Source organism: Anopheles maculipalpis, chromosome 3RL (genome assembly GCF_943734695.1).
Source record: "Anopheles maculipalpis chromosome 3RL, idAnoMacuDA_375_x, whole genome shotgun sequence".
In the NCBI taxonomy this organism is placed as follows: domain Eukaryota; kingdom Metazoa; phylum Arthropoda; class Insecta; order Diptera; family Culicidae; genus Anopheles; species Anopheles maculipalpis.
Window position 1 is genome coordinate 46720253 of NC_064872.1, and position 21740 is coordinate 46741992.

The window sequence follows — 21740 nt, forward strand, 5'->3', positions numbered from 1 at the left end:
ATTGCGCGTATTAGGACACGTGGTATAAGCTGGCTTATGCCAGAAACTTTGCTATTTTGGTGTTGTATTTTACGCTTAAGCAGATTTTTTATTTGTACCAGATAACAAAGGAAAACAAAGAAATAAGTTTGTTTGAAAAATACGTACTGCATTTACCCATCATATTAGGCACGACCGTTGTCCACGCTTACGTCTTTACACCTATAGTGTAGGCTATGGACGGCCGGCATAAACTTGATTAGTGCATCTTTTTAATCAGGTTTTGGTACAAGGTACTGTAGCGACGAGGACTTAGGGAGACTAAAAGCGTATACATATTCAGCCAAGGGATGGAGCTGTCGCTAGAGTGATGAATGTTATTGTTTCTTTATTTCTTATCCGAAATACGGAAGCCTTCCTATTGATGTTACATTTATACAACGGTGCAATTAACTTTCGGTACAAAAATTAGAAACTCTGAAGAGTTCTTCTTTTCTGTGGCACTAAAACCTTGGGAGGCCTTGGCTTCGGCAATCCTGCGTGCGGGGAAGCGGTCCGCACAGAATTATCCGGAGCTACCGAGTGAAGATCGGTGTCCCTACCCCTTCGACCAACGGACCAAGGCTCTGAAGGCCTTAACATACTTGGAAATTTTTTAATTTTCCACTGGAGATTACATTTTTACACGTGGATGTTAATATCAAATGCTGTTCACTTTTTCAAGAAAATATACATACTCGTATGTTTGTTGTTTCGATTAAGCTTGCTATAAAATAGCGCTGATATGAGCGTTATATTGCAGTTAGATGAAAACCCCTGCAAAAAGTCATCACGAAAGCTTCTCAGCTGTCATGAACACACTTTTTGGCAATTTACAAACATAAACAAATCAAATGTCATCGGACATTACATTGCTTCAGGGACCTTTGTTGTGAAAATATGTTCTACGTAGAAACTGTTCAACTGCTTGTGGAGAAAGTATTGTCCATGAAATAAGTTAGCAGAAGAAAAAAATACCAGCGTGGTAAGCAATTTAACATGGAAAGTTCGTTGAGATACATTGGCAGCTCTTCTTTACATCAAAGAATAACAATTAAAATGTGAGTTTCGTATTCTTTATACTGGGGCCAGCCATGTATGACACGTTACACTGATAAATCTCTGTTTGCAGAGGCACGTTAGAAGGAGAAAATGCTGGCTACTCCTACGAGAAACTGATTGAACAGCCGTTGTTGAAGTTCTCTGGAATGTACACTGAAAAAACACCGCCACTAAAAGTAAAATTGCAAATCTTCGAAAACGGGGAACCAGTCGGTTTGTCGGTATGCACATCCCATAAGCACTTTTCCACACGGTGGAGGTTTGTTACCGTTCCGCTCATTGCCACTGATAATAGATGATGCCACATTTGCCTAACTTATGGTTGTCAAATTATTTACAGCTGGAACGAGTGGGTCACCTTACCGCTGCGGTTCACCGACATTTCCCGTACGGCAGTACTTGGCTTAACCATCTACGACTGTGCGGGGGGAAGGGAACAGTTAACCGTAGTAGGTGGAACGTCGATAACGTTTTTCAGTACAAATGGACTCTTTAGACAGGTGAATGTTAGGCACCGTCATACATTTAAGGTTTACAATATTCAAAATTTACCTTGTTTTGTAGGGTTTGTACGATTTAAAAGTGTGGCCTCAGATGGAACCAGATGGAACCAGCACCTCGGCAACTCCTGGCAAGTGCTCCAGTGCGGGTGTAAATCAAATGCAACGATTATCTAAGTTAGCAAAAAAACATCGAAACGGACAGATGGAAAAGGTGAAGCAGTTTTCTTTATTTACCATACAAGGTATTACATATATGAAACGAAATGATGATGTTGTTCTTCGTAACCTTACAGATCGATTGGCTGGATCGTCTCACGTTTCGCGAACTGGAAGTGATAAATGAAATGGAAAAACGCAACTCCCAGTTCCTCTATCTGATGGTGGAATTTCCACAAGTTTATATTGACGAGAAATTGGTACACATTTTTTCTTGTTGTTTTCTTTTCCGAACCACACATTGTAATCACTTTTGTAATCTCTCGAAACAGTACTCCGTAATCCACCTGGAGAAAAACTCCAACTCCATGCTTACATTTATACCGAAGCCAAAAATAGTGATGGTTCCAGACTGTGAAATTCATCAGGTAGGACATTTATTGCGATTCCGGTTGCATTTAAAACATAAAAAGCATCTGTACTAATGAACGCATTTTTTTTAGGAAAACCTGGTTGAACGCAAACATCACAGACTTTCCCGTTCGGCTCGTTCGGGAACTTCGGATAGAGATGTTAAGCCGAATGCGGTGTATGTTGACTGTTGCATTACATTTTTTTTCCTTTGGTCGAAAAATAGTACACAATTTGTCCCTTTTTCATTTTACAGCGTACGAGATACATTAAACGCGATCGTTTATCGATGCTCTTCTACGTACCCTTTGAGCAGCGAAGAGCAGGACATCATTTGGAAGTATCGTTTCTATCTTAGCAGTCACAAGAAAGCGTTAACCAAATTTTTAAAGTGTGTCAACTGGGAAACTGCAACGGAGGTCCGACAGGCGCTAGTATTGCTTGAAAGCTGGTCACCGATGGACGTTGAGGATGCGCTTGAACTATTAAATTCAACATTCCGGCATCCGGTTGTGAGATGGTATGAGGAACAAGTAAGGTTATGTTGTGGTATTCATCTTTGATGTTGGTTCGTTTTGTATAGGTACGCCATCACACGTCTCAATGAAGCTTCCGACGAATATTTGCTATTGTACTTGTTACAACTTGTACAAGCCTTAAAGTACGAGCCATTCGATGAGTCAAATGTATGTAACATTGTGTATAGGATTGTGTACTTTCTTCCAAAAAAAGCTTTTTTTCTTACAGCATCCTTCTATTCGCTCCCCAAGTGATGGTAGAGAAATTTTCCAATCATACGATGAATCTGCAGAGGCCCAGTTTGATGATTTACAAACGGACAATGCAGGTATGTTTGTTGCACATTGCATCCATGCGGTTATACAACTTAACTTATGTTACCAAAAAACCTACACTAACAGGATTGACTGATAACGATGTGGAAGGAGAAATCAAGAATCGATATCACAGCAGTACTGTGAATAATCTGGCCAACTTTCTTGTCGAACGTGCCTGTAAAAATCCAACGCTTGCCAATTATCTATACTGGTATCTTTCCATTGAATTCGAGGATGAAAGGAGCAGCAAAAAGGATCTGAAAATAAGCGAAATGTACTCTAACGTTCTTCGAATGTTTTTGAACCGTTTGTATAAAGGTAATTCAAGTTTACGCTTCTATGAGCTTTTTTACTATTCGGTTACATCGGTTATCTAACACAGGAACGTCGGAAATGAAAGCTACACACGCACAATTGAAGGAGCAACAATACTTTGTCGATCGTTTGGTAACGCTAGTCAAGATAGTGGCTAAGGAGTCGGGCAACAGGAAGCGTAAGACGGAAAAATTTCAACAATTTTTGTCTGAATCGAGCTCTTCCAATTCCACCAAGTTCAACTTCAATAACTTTGGCCCGATAGTGTTTCCATTAGACCCCAGCGTACAAATAACGGGAATTGCTGCTGAAAAGGTGTCTTTGTTCAAAAGTGCCTTAATGCCGTCAAAGTAAGTTTTTTCGTTCGACATAAAAGTTTGACATGCACATATTAATGGAAGCTTACAATTTGCTACCGAAAAAAAAAAAAACTTTTTTTTTGTGTGTATAATATAAATTATCATATATAACCGCTACGCAAACTATTTGTATCTTGTTCACCTTTTACTCTGCTTACTCTAGATTGACGTTTCGTACCACCAGTGGAATAGACTACGTGGCTATCTTCAAACATGGGGACGATCTTCGACAGGATCAACTGATCTTACAAATGATTACCCTAATGGATAAGTTGCTGCAGAAGGAAAATCTCGATCTAAAGCTAACGCCGTATCGGGTATTAGCCACGAGCTCTAAGCATGGATTTATGCAGTATATTGACTCGGTAACAGTAGCTGAAGTGCTCAACACAGAAGGAAGTATTCATAATTACTTTCGTAAATTCAACCCCTGTGAAACTGGCCCATTCGGCATCATGCCTGACATCATGGACACGTACATTAAGAGTTGTGCCGGATACTGCGTAATCACGTATCTGTTGGGTATGTGTGTGTTAAGCTTCAAAATAGAACACGCAATATTGAAAACTCTTTGCTCTCCCGTAACCTCTACTTTCTTAGGAATCGGTGATCGACATTTGGATAACCTGCTGCTTACATCGAGCGGCAAACTGTTTCACATCGATTTCGGATATATACTGGGCCGTGACCCAAAACCGATGCCTCCACCAATGAAGCTAAGCAAAGAGATGGTTGAGGCAATGGGTGGTATCAACTCAGAATACTACAACACCTTCCGGAAACTATGTTACACTGCATTCTTGCATCTGCGACGCCATGCAAATGTAATGCTTAACCTTTTCGGTTTGATGGTTGATGCGTCGGTTCCAGACATTGCATTAGAACCCGATAAATCGGTCAAGAAGGTAGAGGATAACCTTCGACTAGATCTATCCGACGAAGAAGCAGTGCAGCATTTGCAAAATTTGTTGGATATCTCAATAACGGCCGTCATGCCTGCCCTGGTTGAACAGATACACAAGCTAGCACAGTACTGGCGCAAGTAAAATATGTTCAAACAAAGCAATCATGACTGTAAACATATTATTATCGTACTGTATACTTTTATATCGAATAAATACATATACTTGTTAACAAACTGTAAAAGAAAATAAAATTTTAATTCATGAGAGCAATGAAGTTTGACGGAATGGCTTTGTCGTCGTAATGATTCCATGAAGCGGAGTGTGCTTATAGAAAACTGTCCTTTAGCTTTTCCACGCCTATTCCGAACGTCCAGCTTGATGGTTTTAATCATTAATTAAGTCCGCTCACTTTGTGGAGGGAACTATGCAGAAGCAGAAGTACACGTGTGACAAAGATCTTTTACGAATCGATATATTGGCGCATGCACTTGCAATACGAATCAATACGACATAACATTAGAAGCGTAATGCTAGGATCTCCTCGGTAACGCATCACGACAACAGATCCTGCCCGATGGCTCAAATCCTTTTACAGAACTACCTTCAGTATCAGTAGGCTGACGACTGACAGTGGATTATTGATGGTTCCGATTTTCAACAGTACTTATTGTTTTTCTGTTCCTGTGCTCTAATTATTATCATGGCTACCGGAGCCAAAAACCGTTGGATATTGATAATCTTGTTCCAGATTGCAACGTTTGCAATAGTAACGATCCTGGGACAAACCACCCAAAATATTAACATTTGTAAGAACCACCGCCATAGAGCATATTGCTTTTCGTTCTGTTCTTTATTTATTCAAAAGTGACGGCCTAACCGCATTACTCATAATTAGCAGTAGTATTCTATTTCATTTAGAACTAACTGTGTTCTTACATATTTAACAGTGTTTGTCAACGAAGTGGATAACAATTTGGCCAATGTAGCAGTAGAAGTTGCCCTAAACTATGTAAAAAAAAATCCTCAATTAGGACTTTCGGTCGATATGATGTACGTTGAAGGAAATCGAACGGATTCGAAGGACCTTCTACAAGCACGTAAATATCTTGAACGCCAAACTTTTAAGCCCGTTGGTCGAGTTGCCTTTATTTTCTTTTTTTGTGCCATAATCCCATAGTATGTTCGAAGTATGGTCAATCGTTGAGCGATAATCGACCGCCGCATTTACTGCTCGATACAACGCTGACTGGAGTTTCATCGGAAACAGTGAAATCATTCAGTCTCGCTCTTGGCATCCCAACTGTATCGGCCTCATTCGGACAGGAGGGAGACTTACGCCAGTGGCGGGACTTGACACCAACCAAACGAGGGTATTTGTTGCAGGCAAGTACTAATATCTGTTGCATTGCTTGTCGAATGAAATTACGGCGAATCATACTTTAATTCCGTGGCCATCCTCGCACCGTTCATGCATATGAAAATTTTATTTGCTTACAAATGTTCATTGGGCCTCTCAAAAACTCAAACAAACCCCCTTCCCCCATCCCTCCCCGCGTTCAGCAGCTTGTAATGGTAGCATATCCGGTAACATATTTTTCACATTAATCTATAATCTACATCCAGGTTATGCCGCCGGCCGATATGATACCTCAAGTCATTCGATCTATTATCATCTACATGAACATTACCAATGCTGCAATTCTGTATGACAGTACATTCGTAATGGATCATAAATATAAAGCCCTGCTACAGAACATTCCCACTCGTCATGTTATCACCAGCATTGCCGACGATCGGGACAGGGCTAGCCAAATAGAGAAACTACGAAATCTGGATATTAACAATTTTTTTGTGCTGGGTTCTTTGGCATCCATTAAGCAAGTATTGGGTAAGTAATTGAAGTAAACAAACAAACATCCAATTGAAGAAACGGTTATGTTTACGCGCTTACTTCCTTATAAGAAAAAGTGAGGTTTACAGTAAGCAACGTTTCAAGTAGCTTCATAGATTAGCAGAGCTTTCGTGTGTAACGACTTTACTTCCTATTTGATTCACAGAATCGGCTAAAAACGAATACTTTGAGCGTAACTTTGCGTGGCATGTCATAACGCAAGAGCAAAAGGATCTGACGTGCAATGTGGAAAACGCAACTATTATGTTCCTACGTCCGATGTCCGACAGTGCAAGTAAAGATCGCTTGGGCAGCATACGCACCACATACAATCTTAAGCAGGAACCTCAAATCACCGGCTTTTTCTACTTCGATCTAACACTGCGAGCGTTGATTGCAATAAAGTAAGCTGAAAGTCCTTGCTTCACCGTAACTATCAATTTCATATATCTTATTATCGTGATGATAATGATTTTTTAGGAACATTTTGCAATCTGGATCATGGCCGTCGAACATGAAGTACATTACATGCGAGGACTACGATGGGACTAACACACCGAACCACACGATCGATCTTAAGACGGCTTTCATTGAAGTGACTGAGCCCACCACTTTCGGACCGTTTGAAATACCAAAGGGAGCCAAAGTGCCATTCAATGGTAACGCTTTCATGAAATTTGATATGGACATTAATGCAGTTTCCATTCGTAGCGGTGCTTCTGTCAATACGCGCAATCTCGGCACATGGGAAGCGAGTCTCAGTGCACCGATTAACGTGGCTAATGAGGCAGAATTAAAAAATCTCACAGCCGATGTTGTATATCGTGTGTATACAGTTGTGGTAAGTAGATGTAAAAGTTGCATTGCAAAAAATTGTTTCTAACCCGTTCTGAGTTTGCAGCAAGCACCATTTATAATGCGAGACCCGACTGCGCCGAAAGGATTTAAGGGGTACTGCATTGATCTGCTAAACAAAATCGCCGAGATTGTGGAGTTTGACTATGAAATCCGCGAAGTTGAGGATGGAAAATTTGGTAATATGAATGAAAACGGTGAATGGAACGGGATAGTGCGTAAATTGATCGACAAGCAGGCCGACATTGGACTTGGATCAATGTCTGTAATGGCTGAACGGGAAACAGTTATTGATTTTACCGTCCCATACTATGATCTGGTTGGCATTAGCATCATGATGCAACTGCCCAGCACACCCAGCTCGTTGTTTAAGTTTCTAACTGTACTGGAAACGAATGTTTGGCTCTGCATTTTGGCCGCATACTTTTTTACAAGCTTTCTTATGTGGGTCTTTGACCGTTACAGTCCCTATAGTTACCAAAATAATAGAGAAAAGTATAAGAATGACGATGAAAAGCGTGAATTTAACATTAAGGAATGTCTGTGGTTTTGCATGACCTCGCTTACACCTCAGGGTGGAGGAGAAGCTCCGAAAAATTTATCCGGACGCTTAGTAGCTGCTACTTGGTGGTTGTTTGGGTCAGTAAACAGTATTTGTAGTAATAGTAGAATGTTGAACATAAAATCGTTATGGCTGTTTTTGTCCACAGGTTTATCATAATTGCCTCATATACAGCTAATTTAGCAGCCTTTCTCACGGTGTCACGTTTGGACACACCAGTCGAATCTTTGGATGATTTGTCCAAACAGTACAAGATTCTGTATGCCCCACTGAACGGATCCTCAGCAATGACATACTTCCAGCGTATGGCGGACATTGAAGCCAAATTTTACGAGTGAGTGTGCATTTTTACGCATCGTATTTTTTTCAACCAAAGATCACACTATTTATGTTGTTGTCTCTGTTTATTTTTTTTTCAATTTTCTTGATTGGACTCGATAATTTCAGAATTTGGAAGGAGATGTCTCTGAATGACTCATTAACAGCGGTGGAACGATCAAAGCTAGCTGTTTGGGACTATCCTGTAAGCGACAAGTACACGAAAATGTGGCAAGCTATGCTAGAGGCCGGCTTACCAAACAGTCTTGAAGAAGCCGTTCAGCGTATTCGAAACTCCACATCTGCCTCTGGCTTTGCGTTTTTGGGTGATGCTACAGACATTCGTTATCAAGTGTTAACAAATTGTGATTTGCAAATGGTTGGAGAAGAATTTTCTCGTAAGCCATATGCGATTGCAGTACAGCAGGGCTCACCATTAAAGGATCAATTTAACAATGCGTATGTATAGTATAAACATGCTTCAATAATATTATGCGCTAAATTATTCGTTCACAACATTTATGCATTATCTTCCAAACCTTACAGCATACTCATGCTGTTGAATAGACGTGAGCTGGAAAAATTGAAGGAACAATGGTGGAAAAATGATGATGTGCAAAACAAGTGCGAGAAGCCGGACGACCAATCCGACGGAATATCGATACAAAACATTGGTGGCGTTTTCATCGTTATCTTTGTTGGTATTGGCATGGCATGTATTACGCTACTGTTTGAGTTCTGGTATTACAAATATCGAAACAACTCGAAAGTTATAGATATTGTGGAATCGTCGGAACAGCAGCAGCACCAAGCTGCAACCGTTAAAAATGTTCGCCCAGCCGGTAAACTCATCAAGCAAGATTCATTGAAGGATACTATGAAAGGTCAAAATTATCAAACCCTACGGACACGTACCTTAATGCCGAACCTGAGCAAATTTCAACCTAGATTCTGAAGTGATTTCAGACCACTTTCAAAGCTAACGACACAGCCCAAAGTAATACGAATGCGAACAGCGGATCTCCTTTTACATGGAACGTTACTTTAATTGCTAATTTTAAACAATACAGTATTGGGGATATAGGTATAAGATAATTGTACTGTATTTTTAACAAAGAATACAAGCAACGAAACACCTGAAACAATTTTTTGTTTGCAAAAATAAACACAAAGCCTAAAATAAAAGTGTGATATTTTTCTCCCTCATTATACCCATCACATCAGGATTGAGGTGTCGTTGGAGCACCAGTAACAACGTGTTTGCTGAACAATCACTCGTGTCTGTGGCATTGGTCTAGCCGTAAAAAATGCTCTTTCACAGAACGATATTACAACCTTCAAAGCATGATTAACTTTAGGAAGAAGATTCAAAAAAAAATGAAATGAATGTAACATGACATTACTTACTGTGATTTCTACATGCACTAGAGCGATTTATTTATCCAGCTTGTTTTTATAATCACTCTTCTGCTCTCCTCATCTTTAGCGTTTCTTCCACGTGTATTTCCTGCGAGCACCTGCTTGTCCCGGCTTCTTACGTTCTCGCCGACGATAGTCGCGAGTCAACAGACCAGCTGGAAGTGATGTCATAGTAATTTACTCATTCGTAAACATAATTCGTAATTTCTCAAAAGTATACTTACCAACTCGCATACCAGCAATTTGTTCTGCATCTACAAAACTGCGTAACGCCATTGCGATGCCCCACCGTACAGCGCCTGCCTGTGATGAAGGTCCCCCACCAGAAACATTTGCCGAAACATCCACTTTTCCATTCATGTTGGTAAACAGCAGCGGGAAAAGAACCTGAAATAGAGTAGAACATTCAGTTTAACATTCCATTAAGATGTGATTTTTTTTTTTCAAAGGAAAATGGAAAGGATTTATATCAATATTGTGTGTTTTTTTTTGTTTTCGTTCCGTTAAAACGGCCTGGTCACATTATTGTCATATGGTATTCGTATCAAAGTTGGCGTAACGTACCAATCATATCATCTGATGTTGTCTATAGTCCAGTCATAGCTGATCTGATTAACACTTATTTGATAACGAAGTGCTTTTTATATCTGTTAAAATTAAGGATGGAACTCAAGCCATCATAATCTATGACAGCCATTTTTCATCCAATCAGATCAGGATCAGAAGAACAGCTTGACAAAGCAATAGTCTTAATAATCTCTTTTGCAGTCGGACGCAGCCATGAGAACGCAGCCTATACTTGGCTTGTAATGAATCTGCGTGATCGAGTTAGCTTCGACTCCCGCGTAGCTTTCTCCTCTTATAGGATATTTGGCGGTGGAGAGAGGCTTCTGTTCTAGAATATGGATGGACGTACCTTGATCTGAGTCGTGTTTGTATCGTATTATTTTAAAGAACCGTGTCCAATAATTGGTTGTGTTGTCAGTGTATGTAGCAGTATCGCACTGATACGGGTAAGGTCCGACACCTCTTGAAGGTTAATATAGGATCTCCACACCCTACTACGACTCAATACTTCCACGGCGTACAGAATGGTAACATATCTCTCCAAATATCTGAGCTTGGGTACACGGGTGATGGATTATATGGCTAAATTGAGCTAAATCTGTTCTCCATGTTAGAGGCGGCTGGCTGTCCTTCTATCCTGGAACCCTACGAGATTTTTTGCTGGAAATGCGAAAGCGTGAGATGCGAAAGCGAGTGATCGGGTGGTGGACGATCAATGAACGGATGTGCAGGTTGAGGATCCGCGGAAGGTTCTTCAATCTGAGTATTGTGCATGCATAGTCCGCACCTTGGAAGTACCGATGACGATAAAGACCGTTTTTATACGCAGTTGGATAGGGAGTACCACCGCTGCCCACAACACGACGTCAAGATTGTCATCGGAGATTTTAACGATCAGGTTGAACGGGAGGTGGTATGTAAACCCACGATAGGAAGTTTCAGTGCCTACCAGCTGACGAAAAACAACAGGCTTCGGCTCGTGAACTTCGCCTCCTTCAAGCACATGATTATTCGCAGCACCTTCTTCCAGCACGCACCTCGCTTCAGTTACACCTGGGGATCACCACAGCAGACATATTCCCAGATTGACCACGAAGGCATTTCTCGGATATTATCGACGTAGGGTACATATAGAGGTGCCCTACGCCGAACGCGTCGACTCAAATCATTTCCTGGTTATGGTTAAGTTGCGTCAAAAACTTTACTCCGTCAATAAGCTGCGCTTTCAGCCTACCCCAAGGCTCAACTTAGATCGGCTGAGACAAGCTGATGTGGCAAGGGACTTCGCAAACGCGCTTGGAGAAGCGCTACCGGAGGACACCACCACCGAGGCGATGTCCATCAATGACCACTGGCGTATGGTGGAGCAAGCCATCAGCAACACAGCCGAGCGAACAATTGGCCGCGTGACACGTAACCAGAGGAAGAAATGTAAAGTTTGATTATGAGTGCAGGCGAGCACTATCCGAGAAGAACGCAGCGCGTACCCGTATGCTCCAGCGCGAGACCCAGCAGAACGTGGAACATTACAGACGACTGAGGAGGCCGCAGATCCGGCTCTTCCAGGACAAGAAGCGTAGCTTCGAAGAGTCGGACGAGCAACTGGAACAGCAGATATCCCAGTCGGGAGAAAGTCGCAAGTTTTGCAGGATGTTGAATGTGGCACGGGGCTGTTTTACTCCCATGATCGCTATGTGCCGCAGCGAGGAAGGAGATATCCTGTCGGACGAGTGAGAGGTGATCAACAGGTGGAAGTTCTACTTCGACAGACACCTTAACAGAGCAGATGCAGTAGGCACCGAACTAGGCGCAGGAAGCATAGGAGTGCAGAACTACGACAGCCAGCGCGACGATGACGAGGTACAACCAACATCCCTGGACGAAGTCATCAGAACCATCAAACAGCTGAAATGTAATAAATCAGCTGGCAGCAATGGGCTGGTGGCCGAACTGTTCAAGATCCGGAGAGGATTTCCGCCATCATGCAACGGCTGGTTGTTAAGATTTAGGATCACGAAGAACTACCGGATGAGTGGAAACTGGGTGTTATACCCAGTTTCCCATTCCCATTTCGTCGGAGGCTACCAAGCTCCTGGTCATTGACTTCAAGGCGGCCTACGATACCATAGATCGAACCGAACTATGGAACACCTTGCAGCATTACGGATTCCCTGGGAAACTGGTACGGCTGCTAACGGTCACTATGGACGTAGTACAGTGCAAGGTGAGAGTTTTGAGCATGCTGTCGGAATCGTTCGAATTGTATCTATCCAGTTTAAGCTGCCATCAGACTGTCTTATCGTATTAAATATCAGAGCTCTACTCAATGCTCAGTAGCATCAGGGAAGAGTTGATCTTCAAATTCAAGAGACAGTTCTCCATTTAAACATCCATGATGTTGTCGGCCCTGGCTTGAACCCATTTAAGGATCTTAAGATGTTAGAACGTCATCTATGTTTATGTTAAAATAAACTATCTCTGTTTAAAATAACCCCTGAAACCTACATAATGATTTGCTATCAGCACCAATATGACCAATAGCAGCTCTGGAGCTGCTGGTGTGATGATCGTTTTTCTTTTACCCAAGAATTTACACCTCCTTCTCTATCCTTCCTATGTTCGAAATCCTGGTTTCTGCTACTTAGGATTAATGCTTCTTCTGGGCTTAACGAAATGCTGGCTAACGCCAGTTATCAAATGGTTTACTTGATTTACTGATACCACATAGTTTGATTAACCCTACAAAGTTCCTGCGGTTTGGATGAGATGCTTTATTGATTCGATCAACTATGAAATATTTTGCTAGAAGAAAATAAAACCTGCCCTGTCCTGCCGCGTTAATGATGGTCGCCCTGCCAGCGCTTCCCCACCTAAGTTTAGACTTGAATTACCTTATAAAAAATGATCACCAAAGATTGTAGTGATGGAATTATTATCTTCTTGAAAATTAGCAACAAAAAGATTTTTCTATAATTTCATCTAAGAATATCCTAAAAATCAAACATTCTTGAGCCAACACCAGTATTTATTATTAAGGAAATAATTTGTTATATTTCTGGTTCACCCTTGCGAATTAACTCAAAACAATTAATGAATAACTGCTGTAATAAACGTTGCAATTTGAGCAAAATGAGATTTATCAATCCATGTTTTTTTTACTTTTAGTAAAATTTACATTTATAGTAGGTACCGTATTTCAACATAGTTTTAAAACTTGTCGAACTTTTTGACACTAAATCTTTGTTTCAATTGACCAACTCTACACAATACTCTTCACGAGCTTGCCGACCACTGTTGTCCATATGCATATATGTCTGCTTCACCAACAAACATAAAACGTGTCCCGTCAATGAGAATATGTCTCTTCCAATGTGTTAGTTATTTCAAAACTTTCAAAATGTTGCCGTATACCCATGTGAATGAGCGGCACATAGCGCATCCACTAGCACGATCAAACAACATTTGCTCTTGCTCGCTCGCACTCGGCTCTTTCTATTCATTTATCTCTATTTGATCGGTTTAGATTGTTTCGACACGCTTCATCCCCGTACGGATTGTTATCATTCAGAAGAAAAAGTCAGAAATCAGATGCTTCACATCTCAGAACATGGTTCGTAGTTCGCCGCGGGTATAATGGAATGGCGCCGTGAGGTATGATGCTACTGTTTGCCGTTGTGTTTGTCCTCTATGAGTTTCGATCAACAGCAGCAGACAATCGTATTGGAGGTGAGACGACACTCGCCAGTATTTTGAATCGGGTAGTCTGACGGTTACCACCGTGCACGATCATCGCGTGTCTGTGGACGGTTAGTGATCCATTCTAAGCTGGTCGTCTGTTTCAGGTGGTCTAGGTGCGGTATTGTGAAGCATCATAAGCTTCTACGTGTTTTAGTTTTTGGGTGTCGTGTTAGACGATTCGGTTATGATTTTTGGCATTTGTTGTTGTAGAAACATTTTCAAGTTATTCACCAGCTAACTTTTAATTTAAGATGCTGCTATGTGACTTTCAGCGTCCGAATTGAACATCGATTCATCAGAGTATTAGCGTGGACTAAGTTTTATCCGGCGTTAGTCTAACACAATGTGCGCTACTACTGCTACCGCAAGGCAATACACAGCTTTAAAGTGATTGCATTTATAAATTATGCGCGTGTGTAACTGTGTATGTATGTATGAATGTTTATGATAAGGAAAATTGATCGTGATTTTGTCCCATGCCTGGTCACCTCTTCCATTCTGCATCTGAGAACTGCACAAACGAAATAGATTGTTTCCATTGTTGATCTTCATCGTACATAAATTTTATCCTCGCTTTTTATGACTATTCCCACAGCAAGGGACGTGTGATAGTAAGATATTAGAGTTGGATTGCACGTTTTTTCTCAGTTGGTCACAATATTAAATGCACTGACTGGTGACAATTTCTACAGATTTTAGTCACAGTTAGCAACAGTTACTTACGCGATAATGAAAAGCATATTTTGCATTGAATCTGATATAGACATTCATATGAGTTGTTCCTGATGGCGTTATTTTAATATGCACATATTTTCGTGTACTCAATAACACAATTCAAGGAACTAGCAACAAGCACGATACAATGGTAATTGCATTGAATACAATGCTTCATTCAAAACAGTTCCAAGTTCGAATATGTAGTCGCGAAAACTATGCGAACTATTTAGATTCGGTTTAAATTGTAATTTTTCATGCTATGACTCTCTTAGTGCTTGACACTAACATAAAGCATTTTAAGTCACGAACATCCACGAAAGTTTTTTCGTCCGGCAGCTGTTTCGATGACCGCAACAGGAGAAACGACTTTTTGTGTGTGCAAAAACTCGTTCCAAATACAAGTCAACACAAAATCAAGATCGTTCGTCTCTTCCGTTATGTCTCCCACCCTTTCAATCATTTCATTTCCTTTTTTTTAAATCCAGTTTTATGTACGCCAAACTGCCTCGTAACTGTTACTTCTTCTCTTTTTCTCATTGTGCTTGCAAATGTGTGGTTTATGTGTCTCTTTTCTGTTGCTACCTTGCAGGTGTAGTGCTGATCATTATCCCTCTAGCACACAGCAACAACAAGCCGATCAATAGTTTGTCCAGTCGCGACTTCGGCCAAACGAACACAGGTCACAGCGGGATTGAAAAGATAAAATAAAATAACAAGCAGCATCAAACACCTTCACTAGACCAAAACCACAAATGGAACAGTCACAATGAATCGCCACTATCGGGGTATGGGTGCTCTAACTTCAACGGCATCGAACGATCACCATTTACAGCTTACAAGAATAACAATAGCAGCTCTCGAAACAATAAGGCTCTACAAATTGAACTAACCGATTAAACAAACCACATTAAACTTCACAACCAACTTACATCCGGTCTGTCGCTGAACGAGCATCGAAATGGACAATTATGGTTTTAAAAATAGTGATACTACGCCACCTTCGACACCACCGGTACGACCACAAAGAATATTGCGGACAGTAAGTTGCATCGAGAATGGATCCATCAAATTTCCTTGCTTGACTACCAGGTAAAAAGAAACACTTATTGCTACGTTTAACTTCTTTCAACATTTGCGTCTCGAACATGCTTAGTTTTCTGTATTCGACTAGAACGCTTTGGCCGTGTTTTGGCTAAGATATCGGGATTCAACAATTTTAGGCAACCATTTGGTAGCAATAAGGACAGGCCGTCCTAATTGAAATAAAAAAGCAACCATTCGGTGCTTTTAATATAGTACCAGTTATTAAAATACTTGTATTTATTTATTTATGTTCCATTATTTCGTCTGAACGCCGTTTTGTTAGCACTTTAACTGATATCGATCAATAACCCTTCTTATTCTTTACCTTATCCTGGGAAAACTCGGTACAATTTCTAAAGCTAAATACTTTAGAAATTGAATTAACTTAATTTTACCGTATCAAAAGACACCGTGATTATGATGTGACTTAATTTCGATAGCTATCTTCTAAACAACGATTTGGTTTTGCAATTACAGATTTAATGTAGCCTCCATTAAGGATACTAGTACAAAGGCTATTGATGCAGAAGCCGCCTTAGAAGAACCCGTCGTAGTTCAAAATGGACTCTACAATGATGCGAAGAGCAAGTCAACAATTTTAAAAAATATTATAACTGGCACAACTGGTGGGATTGGTCCTTGTGTAGCGGATGATCAAAACAAGTCTCCAACCAGTAATGGAAGCTCTACCGTAACAAACTCCAGTACTAAAACAACCACACCACATAGTGGAACAGGTCAGACTAATGGACGTAAATCGCACATTGACAGTTACGAGTATATGGAGGTGGGACCGTCTCCGCCCGCCGAAGGGGCGCCCAATCTGTACGATAGCTACGATGAAAGCTACTCCGAATCTAGTGCCCAACTCTGCAATGACATCATCCGCATATCGCTCACTGAGCAGATGCGTCTGGCTGGAGGCAGGGTGTCACTACTTGAAAGCTTCGAAAACGAACCCATACTTGATAGTACGACCATCGAACAGCTGCTGCGCACACCACCATCGTCAGGGCCAGTATCTGCAGCCTCAGCGATTGGCTCTTCTAATAGCAGCGTCAACGGAGCACAGCAGTTGGAGAAAAATATCTGCTTTCTGTGGGCGGCTTTTCTACGAAAGTTCCATCTCCTCGAGCAATGCGTTCAGCTCGGAGCAGACATTAACTTCTGCGATACCAACGGTTTGACAGCGCTGCATCTCGCGTCATTCAGTGGTTGCACTGAATGCTGCGCGTTTCTGATTCATCATGAGCTTGATGTTAACATGCAACCGAAATGGTACACTCCGCTGCATTGCGCCGCTTTCGGGAATTCACTCGCTACCGCTGAGTTGCTAATTAAAAACGGTGCTCGCATTGACGTGCCAACCAATAAGCAACATTGCGAGGAATCTCTCTTGCATTGTGCTGTACGTTCAAATGCGATCGAGTGTCTTCGATTCTTTATCGCCCACGGTTCGAACGTAAACGCACTTGAGCGAAATGGAACCAACCCAATCCATCTTGCCGCTGATCTTGGTCACGCCCAGTGCCTTGCCGCACTTCTAGAATGTCCAGAAGCCGATCCCAATGTGCGCATACAACAGGGCGACAAGCAGATGACCGCATTGCATCTTGCAGCGGACGAGGGTAACTTAGACTGTGTAACACAATTGCTAGCTCGCGGGGCTGATGTCCGTGCGCGAAATCATCGTGGCTTCACACCGCTGCATCTGGCAGCCCGTAGTGGAAGTGCTGACTGTGTTGAGGCACTGTTAAAACTGGGTGGCTGTGATCCGAACATGGCTGATTTCGATCAAAGAACGCCACTGCACGCTGCGGTCAGTAAATCCGATACTGCGGTAGAGATGATCGAAACATTAATTGCATGGGGAGCTAATGTCAATCAACGAGATGTGTACGGATTTACGGCACTGCATCTGGCCGCATTGGATGCACTTGGCCCCTGTGTAGAAACGTTGCTCTATCACGGAGCAGATGTCACGATGAAATCACGCAAGGGAACCAGTGCTCTCAACATAATCAGTCGCAAAACTCCGGCATCGCTCGGAGTCATACAATGCAAACTAGACGCGGCTATCACGCTGACGCATTCGCAAGATTCGTCCAGCCGGGAGGTGGAATTGGAACTCGACTTTCGTAGCATTTTGCAACATTGCCACCCCAGGGAAATCAGTTACCTAAATACGTTTGTCGACGATGGACAAAAGGAGTTTCTTCAGCATCCACTTTGCTCAGCCTTCCTGTACATCAAATGGAACAAAATTCGCAAATATTATATTGCTCGATTGCTGTTTTGCTTTACATTTGTGCTGTTTCTAACATTATACGTGCTCACGGCACTAGCGCACAACTGCTATAATGGAAGCAAGGATATGAAAGAAACTATCCAGGAGCAGGAGCTCTGTCAGAAGCAATCTATCTTTGGCGATATGTTGCGCAACAATCCGTTCGTGATTGAAATGCAGTGGATGGTTCTAGTGGCGATTACAGCCATTGAGATATGTCGCAAAATCTATGGCATCACCGGATATACCTCACTCAAACACTATGTCACACAGACAGAAAACGCAATTGAATGGTTCATCATACTGAGCGTATTCGTTATATCATACATTTACACCAAGCGGACCTACACATGGCAGAATCACGTCGGCGCTTTCGCTGTACTTCTTGGATGGACCAATCTAATGCTTATGATCGGACAGTTGCCCGTTTTCGGTGCCTATGTCGCTATGTACACCAAAGTACAGGTTGAATTTGCCAAACTGTTCATGGCCTATTCGTGCATGCTAATAGGCTTCACGATCAGTTTTTGTGTTATCTTTCCATCGTCCTCTTCGTTCGCAAATCCATTCATGGGATTTATTACGGTGCTAGTAATGATGACGGGCGAACAGGATCTTGAATTGCTGATCAATGATCCCGACGGCAAGGACCCACCCTTTCTGCTGGAGATCAGCGCACAAATTACCTTTGTATTATTTCTATTGTTTGTTACAGTGATTCTGATGAACCTGCTCATAGGTATCGCTGTACATGATATACAAGGATTGAAGAAAACGGCCGGTCTATCAAAACTAGTTCGTCAGACGAAACTAATTTCCTATATCGAATCAGCACTTTTTAACGGCTGGCTGCCTAATTGGCTGCGTAATTTACTCTACTACACAGCGCTTGTTTCACCACAAGCTTATCGCGTGGTGCTGAGCGTCAAACCCCTTAATCCCGGTGAAACAAGACTCCCAAGGGACATTATGATGGCAGCGTACGAGGTGGCGAAGCAAAAAAAACACTACAGCAGAAAAAATTTCACAACAGTGCGCCGTAATTTATCGTACGAGCCACCGAAATCTTCGCCAGCAATGAACGGTATACGGCCTAAGTTGTACGATCGATGTGATAGCGGCATCACTGTCCCTGTCAACGGACGGGTTACCAACGGAGGAATAGGACTAACCTCACCAAACAGTGATCATACTTCTAAGTTTGGATATGTCTATGACACTCCAACACTGTACGGGTTAACCAATAAGCTGGACGAACACAGCGACTACATCGGTAACATTTCATCAGAGATCGCAGAGTTGCGATCATCGGTAGAAGAAAATCAGCAGATGCTGCGCCAGCTGCTTCAATTATTAAACAAGAGTCCACAGCCCAGCATTCCATCGAACTAATGAATTCATCTTGGACAAGAATGTCATCTTCACCCCGTCCAGTAGAAACTGCACCATAAATACAGTTCGTGGTGCAAATCTAACCTGAAGATAACATTCATCAAATTTGCAAAAAAAAAATAGCAACACCACGCACAGCTGGCGGAAGCATACCCCAACCTTTTAACATATATTGTCCACAATAGCAACGTTGATGTGATTTTGCATAGCATGTAGTTCAAAGTAACACGAAACTCGACACAATGTTAATTAACACTGAGGAATGGTAGATCGGTAACAAAGTTTTGAGACACAAAGTTATTGTAACCAGCAGCCAGGTATGCCAGCTGTCCTTAGTAATGTGTCTAAATTCTAGTTACGTTCTTCTTTTAACCATGGTACTATATAATGATACAAAAGCGATAACACTATGCATTGCAAACGATTATGATAATCAATCTGATTTTGCACAGTATTTTTAAAAATCTAAAATAATAAAAATAGTCCAATACATTGTGTTGCGAAATACCGCACAATATTCATTTAATTTTCGTCTCTGGAGTTGTAAAGATCATAACGAAAATGCTTGTTTAACGATGACTTTTGCTTACGACGATGTTGCGCTGTCTGATCTTAATACGAGGAATTCTCCGTCCCAAATGTACATACAATCACGTGCTCTGTGGCTTATTCGAATACAAAGTGTAGTTCGAAACTATGTGTTTCTGCACATATCCATACAAAAAGGGATAAGGGCAGCCTATTAGATGCAAGGGCCATTCACCATTTTTAAAACCCAATTGAAGGGGTTTCGAGTAAGCCTTGTAACATGTGCTAATCGAAGTATAACATACTTTACTAAATACAAAATACGTATTGAGCTCACCTGTTCGCGTTGCTGTATATTCCCTACGTTGCGCAAATCTTGACCATTCACCTCTATTTTCCCGGTTCCAGGAAACTTCACAGTCACATCTCCACGGGCAGTTTTACGTAGACACTCTAAAACCAGTTTATACATTGACTGCGTTAAAAATTTCGTCAACTAAATACTAACTATGAAACGAAATAGAACTTTACCGTATATCGTCACATACTGTCGCCCATCAGCATCGTGTTGCGGCGTGGGAACTGTATCGTTTTCTAGCTTGGAAATTAAGGGTTTTCTATACTCATATACAAACCCTTTTACCCGGTCAGACAATGGATGACTCACAAGACGGTTCATTGCACTGACAAAGTTGTCATACTCAATGTCCGATATGGTCTCAACAATTTTCTTTTCCAACAATTCTTTAGGCAACCATTCCGAGCCCGTCGTGTCTCTGCAATGCAACGATCCGTATAGTATACCAAAATAACAAACCACTATTGCCATTTTGCTACTTACAGTATGCTTCCCGCAGAATCCAAAGCTTTACCCTTGAGCCGTGTTGCATCTTCCAAAGCGTTCAGTTTGTTAATATTTTCAACAATGTCCTAAAAGAGAAATAATGTTTTGAAATCGTTGCTCTAAATGCTGCAGTACGATGTCTTACAAAGAGAAGCTGAAAGAAATTTGGACGTCCCGTATAGAACAAAGTGTGAAAAGGTCGACCCGTTTCATCGAATTCAGCACCCTTGGTTTTGGGAATAAATTCTTCTGGAGGCTTCATCGTGGGTCGTGCAGCTGGATCATACAGACCGGAAGGGAATAGATATTGCACTGCCTGGTTGATATCTTTCTGGGTGAAGTTTTCCACATCCGCTCCCATCATGTTGGCTAAATGCCGTTTGCCAAGCTTGTACTCTATTCGGGCCGTTTCCATACAGCTTTCATGTTCTTTAGCCCGCTCCAAGTAGGCTTTCATTGCTTTACTAATCTTAGCCTTTTGCAGACTAGCCACATCTTCGGCATTGTGAACGGTTGAACAGTGAAAAAGGGCCTGAAAATGTAAGAGGTTGGTAGGGCGAGAGCAACATTGCTTCTGCATAACTAGCTTTTGTGACGTGTTAGCTTACCGCATTCGTACAGCTTGATTGTCTTGGAAGTGTGGAACGTAAACCTCGAGTTAGAATTGAAAACATTGCTGAATTCGATAGCCGGCACAGTTGTTAAATAACACCGTATGTTGAGAACAGAGCACGTTTGGCTGGTTTGTTATTGTTTCTGGACATTGGACGAGGAGGACGCGGCTACACATTTCACACGATTGATGGATACTTTGAAAAAGGGTTTATATTTTCCATTTGAATGTTGAAGACAATTGCTTCGAAAGACAAAAAGCATTGTGTTGGCATCTTTTTACGTACAATTGAGAAAGAAAAATGTTTGTTCCAAATGGTATGCTGCAGTCGTTCAGATATCTTGGAAAATTATCGACGGAG

General features: G+C 41.6%; 5 protein-coding genes across 5 annotated transcripts in view; 3 read left to right on the plus strand and 2 right to left on the minus strand.

The window, feature by feature from the left end:
* LOC126561313 (protein unc-79 homolog) overlaps positions 1-21740 on the minus strand; it is a 49395-nt gene that overhangs the window by 8988 nt on the left and 18667 nt on the right. The window lies entirely within an intron of this gene.
* Positions 1018-4709, plus strand: LOC126561601 (phosphatidylinositol 3-kinase catalytic subunit type 3). Its single transcript, XM_050217847.1, has 14 exons — positions 1018-1079; positions 1151-1339; positions 1421-1580; positions 1645-1794; positions 1877-1999; positions 2072-2167; positions 2243-2328; positions 2407-2670; positions 2734-2836; positions 2898-2997; positions 3071-3304; positions 3369-3651; positions 3824-4182; positions 4261-4709. Exons 1-14 carry the CDS (start codon positions 1018-1020, stop codon positions 4704-4706), a joined length of 2655 nt encoding a protein of 884 aa, XP_050073804.1. The 3' UTR covers positions 4707-4709.
* LOC126563551 (ionotropic receptor 25a) lies at positions 5266-9146 on the plus strand. The gene is made up of 10 exons (XM_050220197.1): positions 5266-5371; positions 5513-5662; positions 5743-5948; positions 6189-6453; positions 6623-6860; positions 6937-7297; positions 7358-7950; positions 8022-8207; positions 8321-8650; positions 8738-9146. Exons 1-10 carry the CDS (start codon positions 5266-5268, stop codon positions 9144-9146), a joined length of 2844 nt encoding a protein of 947 aa, XP_050076154.1.
* LOC126563648 (28S ribosomal protein S9, mitochondrial) lies at positions 9672-21484 on the minus strand. Its single transcript, XM_050220292.1, has 7 exons — positions 21375-21484; positions 20912-21298; positions 20764-20852; positions 20454-20698; positions 20260-20375; positions 9835-9997; positions 9672-9765 (listed from the first exon to the last, which is right to left on the minus strand). Exons 1-7 carry the CDS (start codon positions 21438-21440, stop codon positions 9674-9676), a joined length of 1158 nt encoding a protein of 385 aa, XP_050076249.1. The 5' UTR covers positions 21441-21484; the 3' UTR covers positions 9672-9673.
* LOC126563535 (transient receptor potential channel pyrexia-like) lies at positions 15326-19468 on the plus strand. The gene is made up of 2 exons (XM_050220181.1): positions 15326-15721; positions 16193-19468. The coding sequence occupies exons 1-2, from the start codon at positions 15591-15593 to the stop codon at positions 19392-19394; spliced, it is 3333 nt and encodes a 1110-aa protein (XP_050076138.1). The 5' UTR covers positions 15326-15590; the 3' UTR covers positions 19395-19468.

Bases quoted from the DNA above. Each gene is read 5' to 3' on its own strand.
- LOC126563648 (XM_050220292.1), bottom strand. From the start codon at position 21,440: ATGTTTTCAATTCTAACTCGAGGTTTACGTTCCACACTTCCAAGACAA. The intron at 20,376-20,453 runs GTAAAGTTCTAT...AACTGGTTTTAG, and splicing joins ACAGTATGTGACGATATACG to AGTGTCTACGTAAAACTGCC. The intron at 9,998-20,259 runs GTGAGCTCAATA...ACTCTATTTCAG, and splicing joins ATATACAGCAACGCGAACAG to GTTCTTTTCCCGCTGCTGTT.
- LOC126563551 (XM_050220197.1), top strand. From the start codon at position 5,266: ATGGCTACCGGAGCCAAAAACCGTTGGATATTGATAATCTTGTTCCAG. The intron at 5,949-6,188 runs GCAAGTACTAAT...ATCTACATCCAG, and splicing joins AACGAGGGTATTTGTTGCAG to GTTATGCCGCCGGCCGATAT. The intron at 7,298-7,357 runs GTAAGTAGATGT...CTGAGTTTGCAG, and splicing joins ATCGTGTGTATACAGTTGTG to CAAGCACCATTTATAATGCG.
- LOC126561601 (XM_050217847.1), top strand. From the start codon at position 1,018: ATGGAAAGTTCGTTGAGATACATTGGCAGCTCTTCTTTACATCAAAGA. The intron at 1,581-1,644 runs GTGAATGTTAGG...CTTGTTTTGTAG, and splicing joins CAAATGGACTCTTTAGACAG to GGTTTGTACGATTTAAAAGT. The intron at 2,998-3,070 runs GTATGTTTGTTG...CTACACTAACAG, and splicing joins TTTACAAACGGACAATGCAG to GATTGACTGATAACGATGTG.
- LOC126563535 (XM_050220181.1), top strand. From the start codon at position 15,591: ATGGACAATTATGGTTTTAAAAATAGTGATACTACGCCACCTTCGACA. The intron at 15,722-16,192 runs GTAAAAAGAAAC...TTGCAATTACAG, and splicing joins TTTCCTTGCTTGACTACCAG to ATTTAATGTAGCCTCCATTA.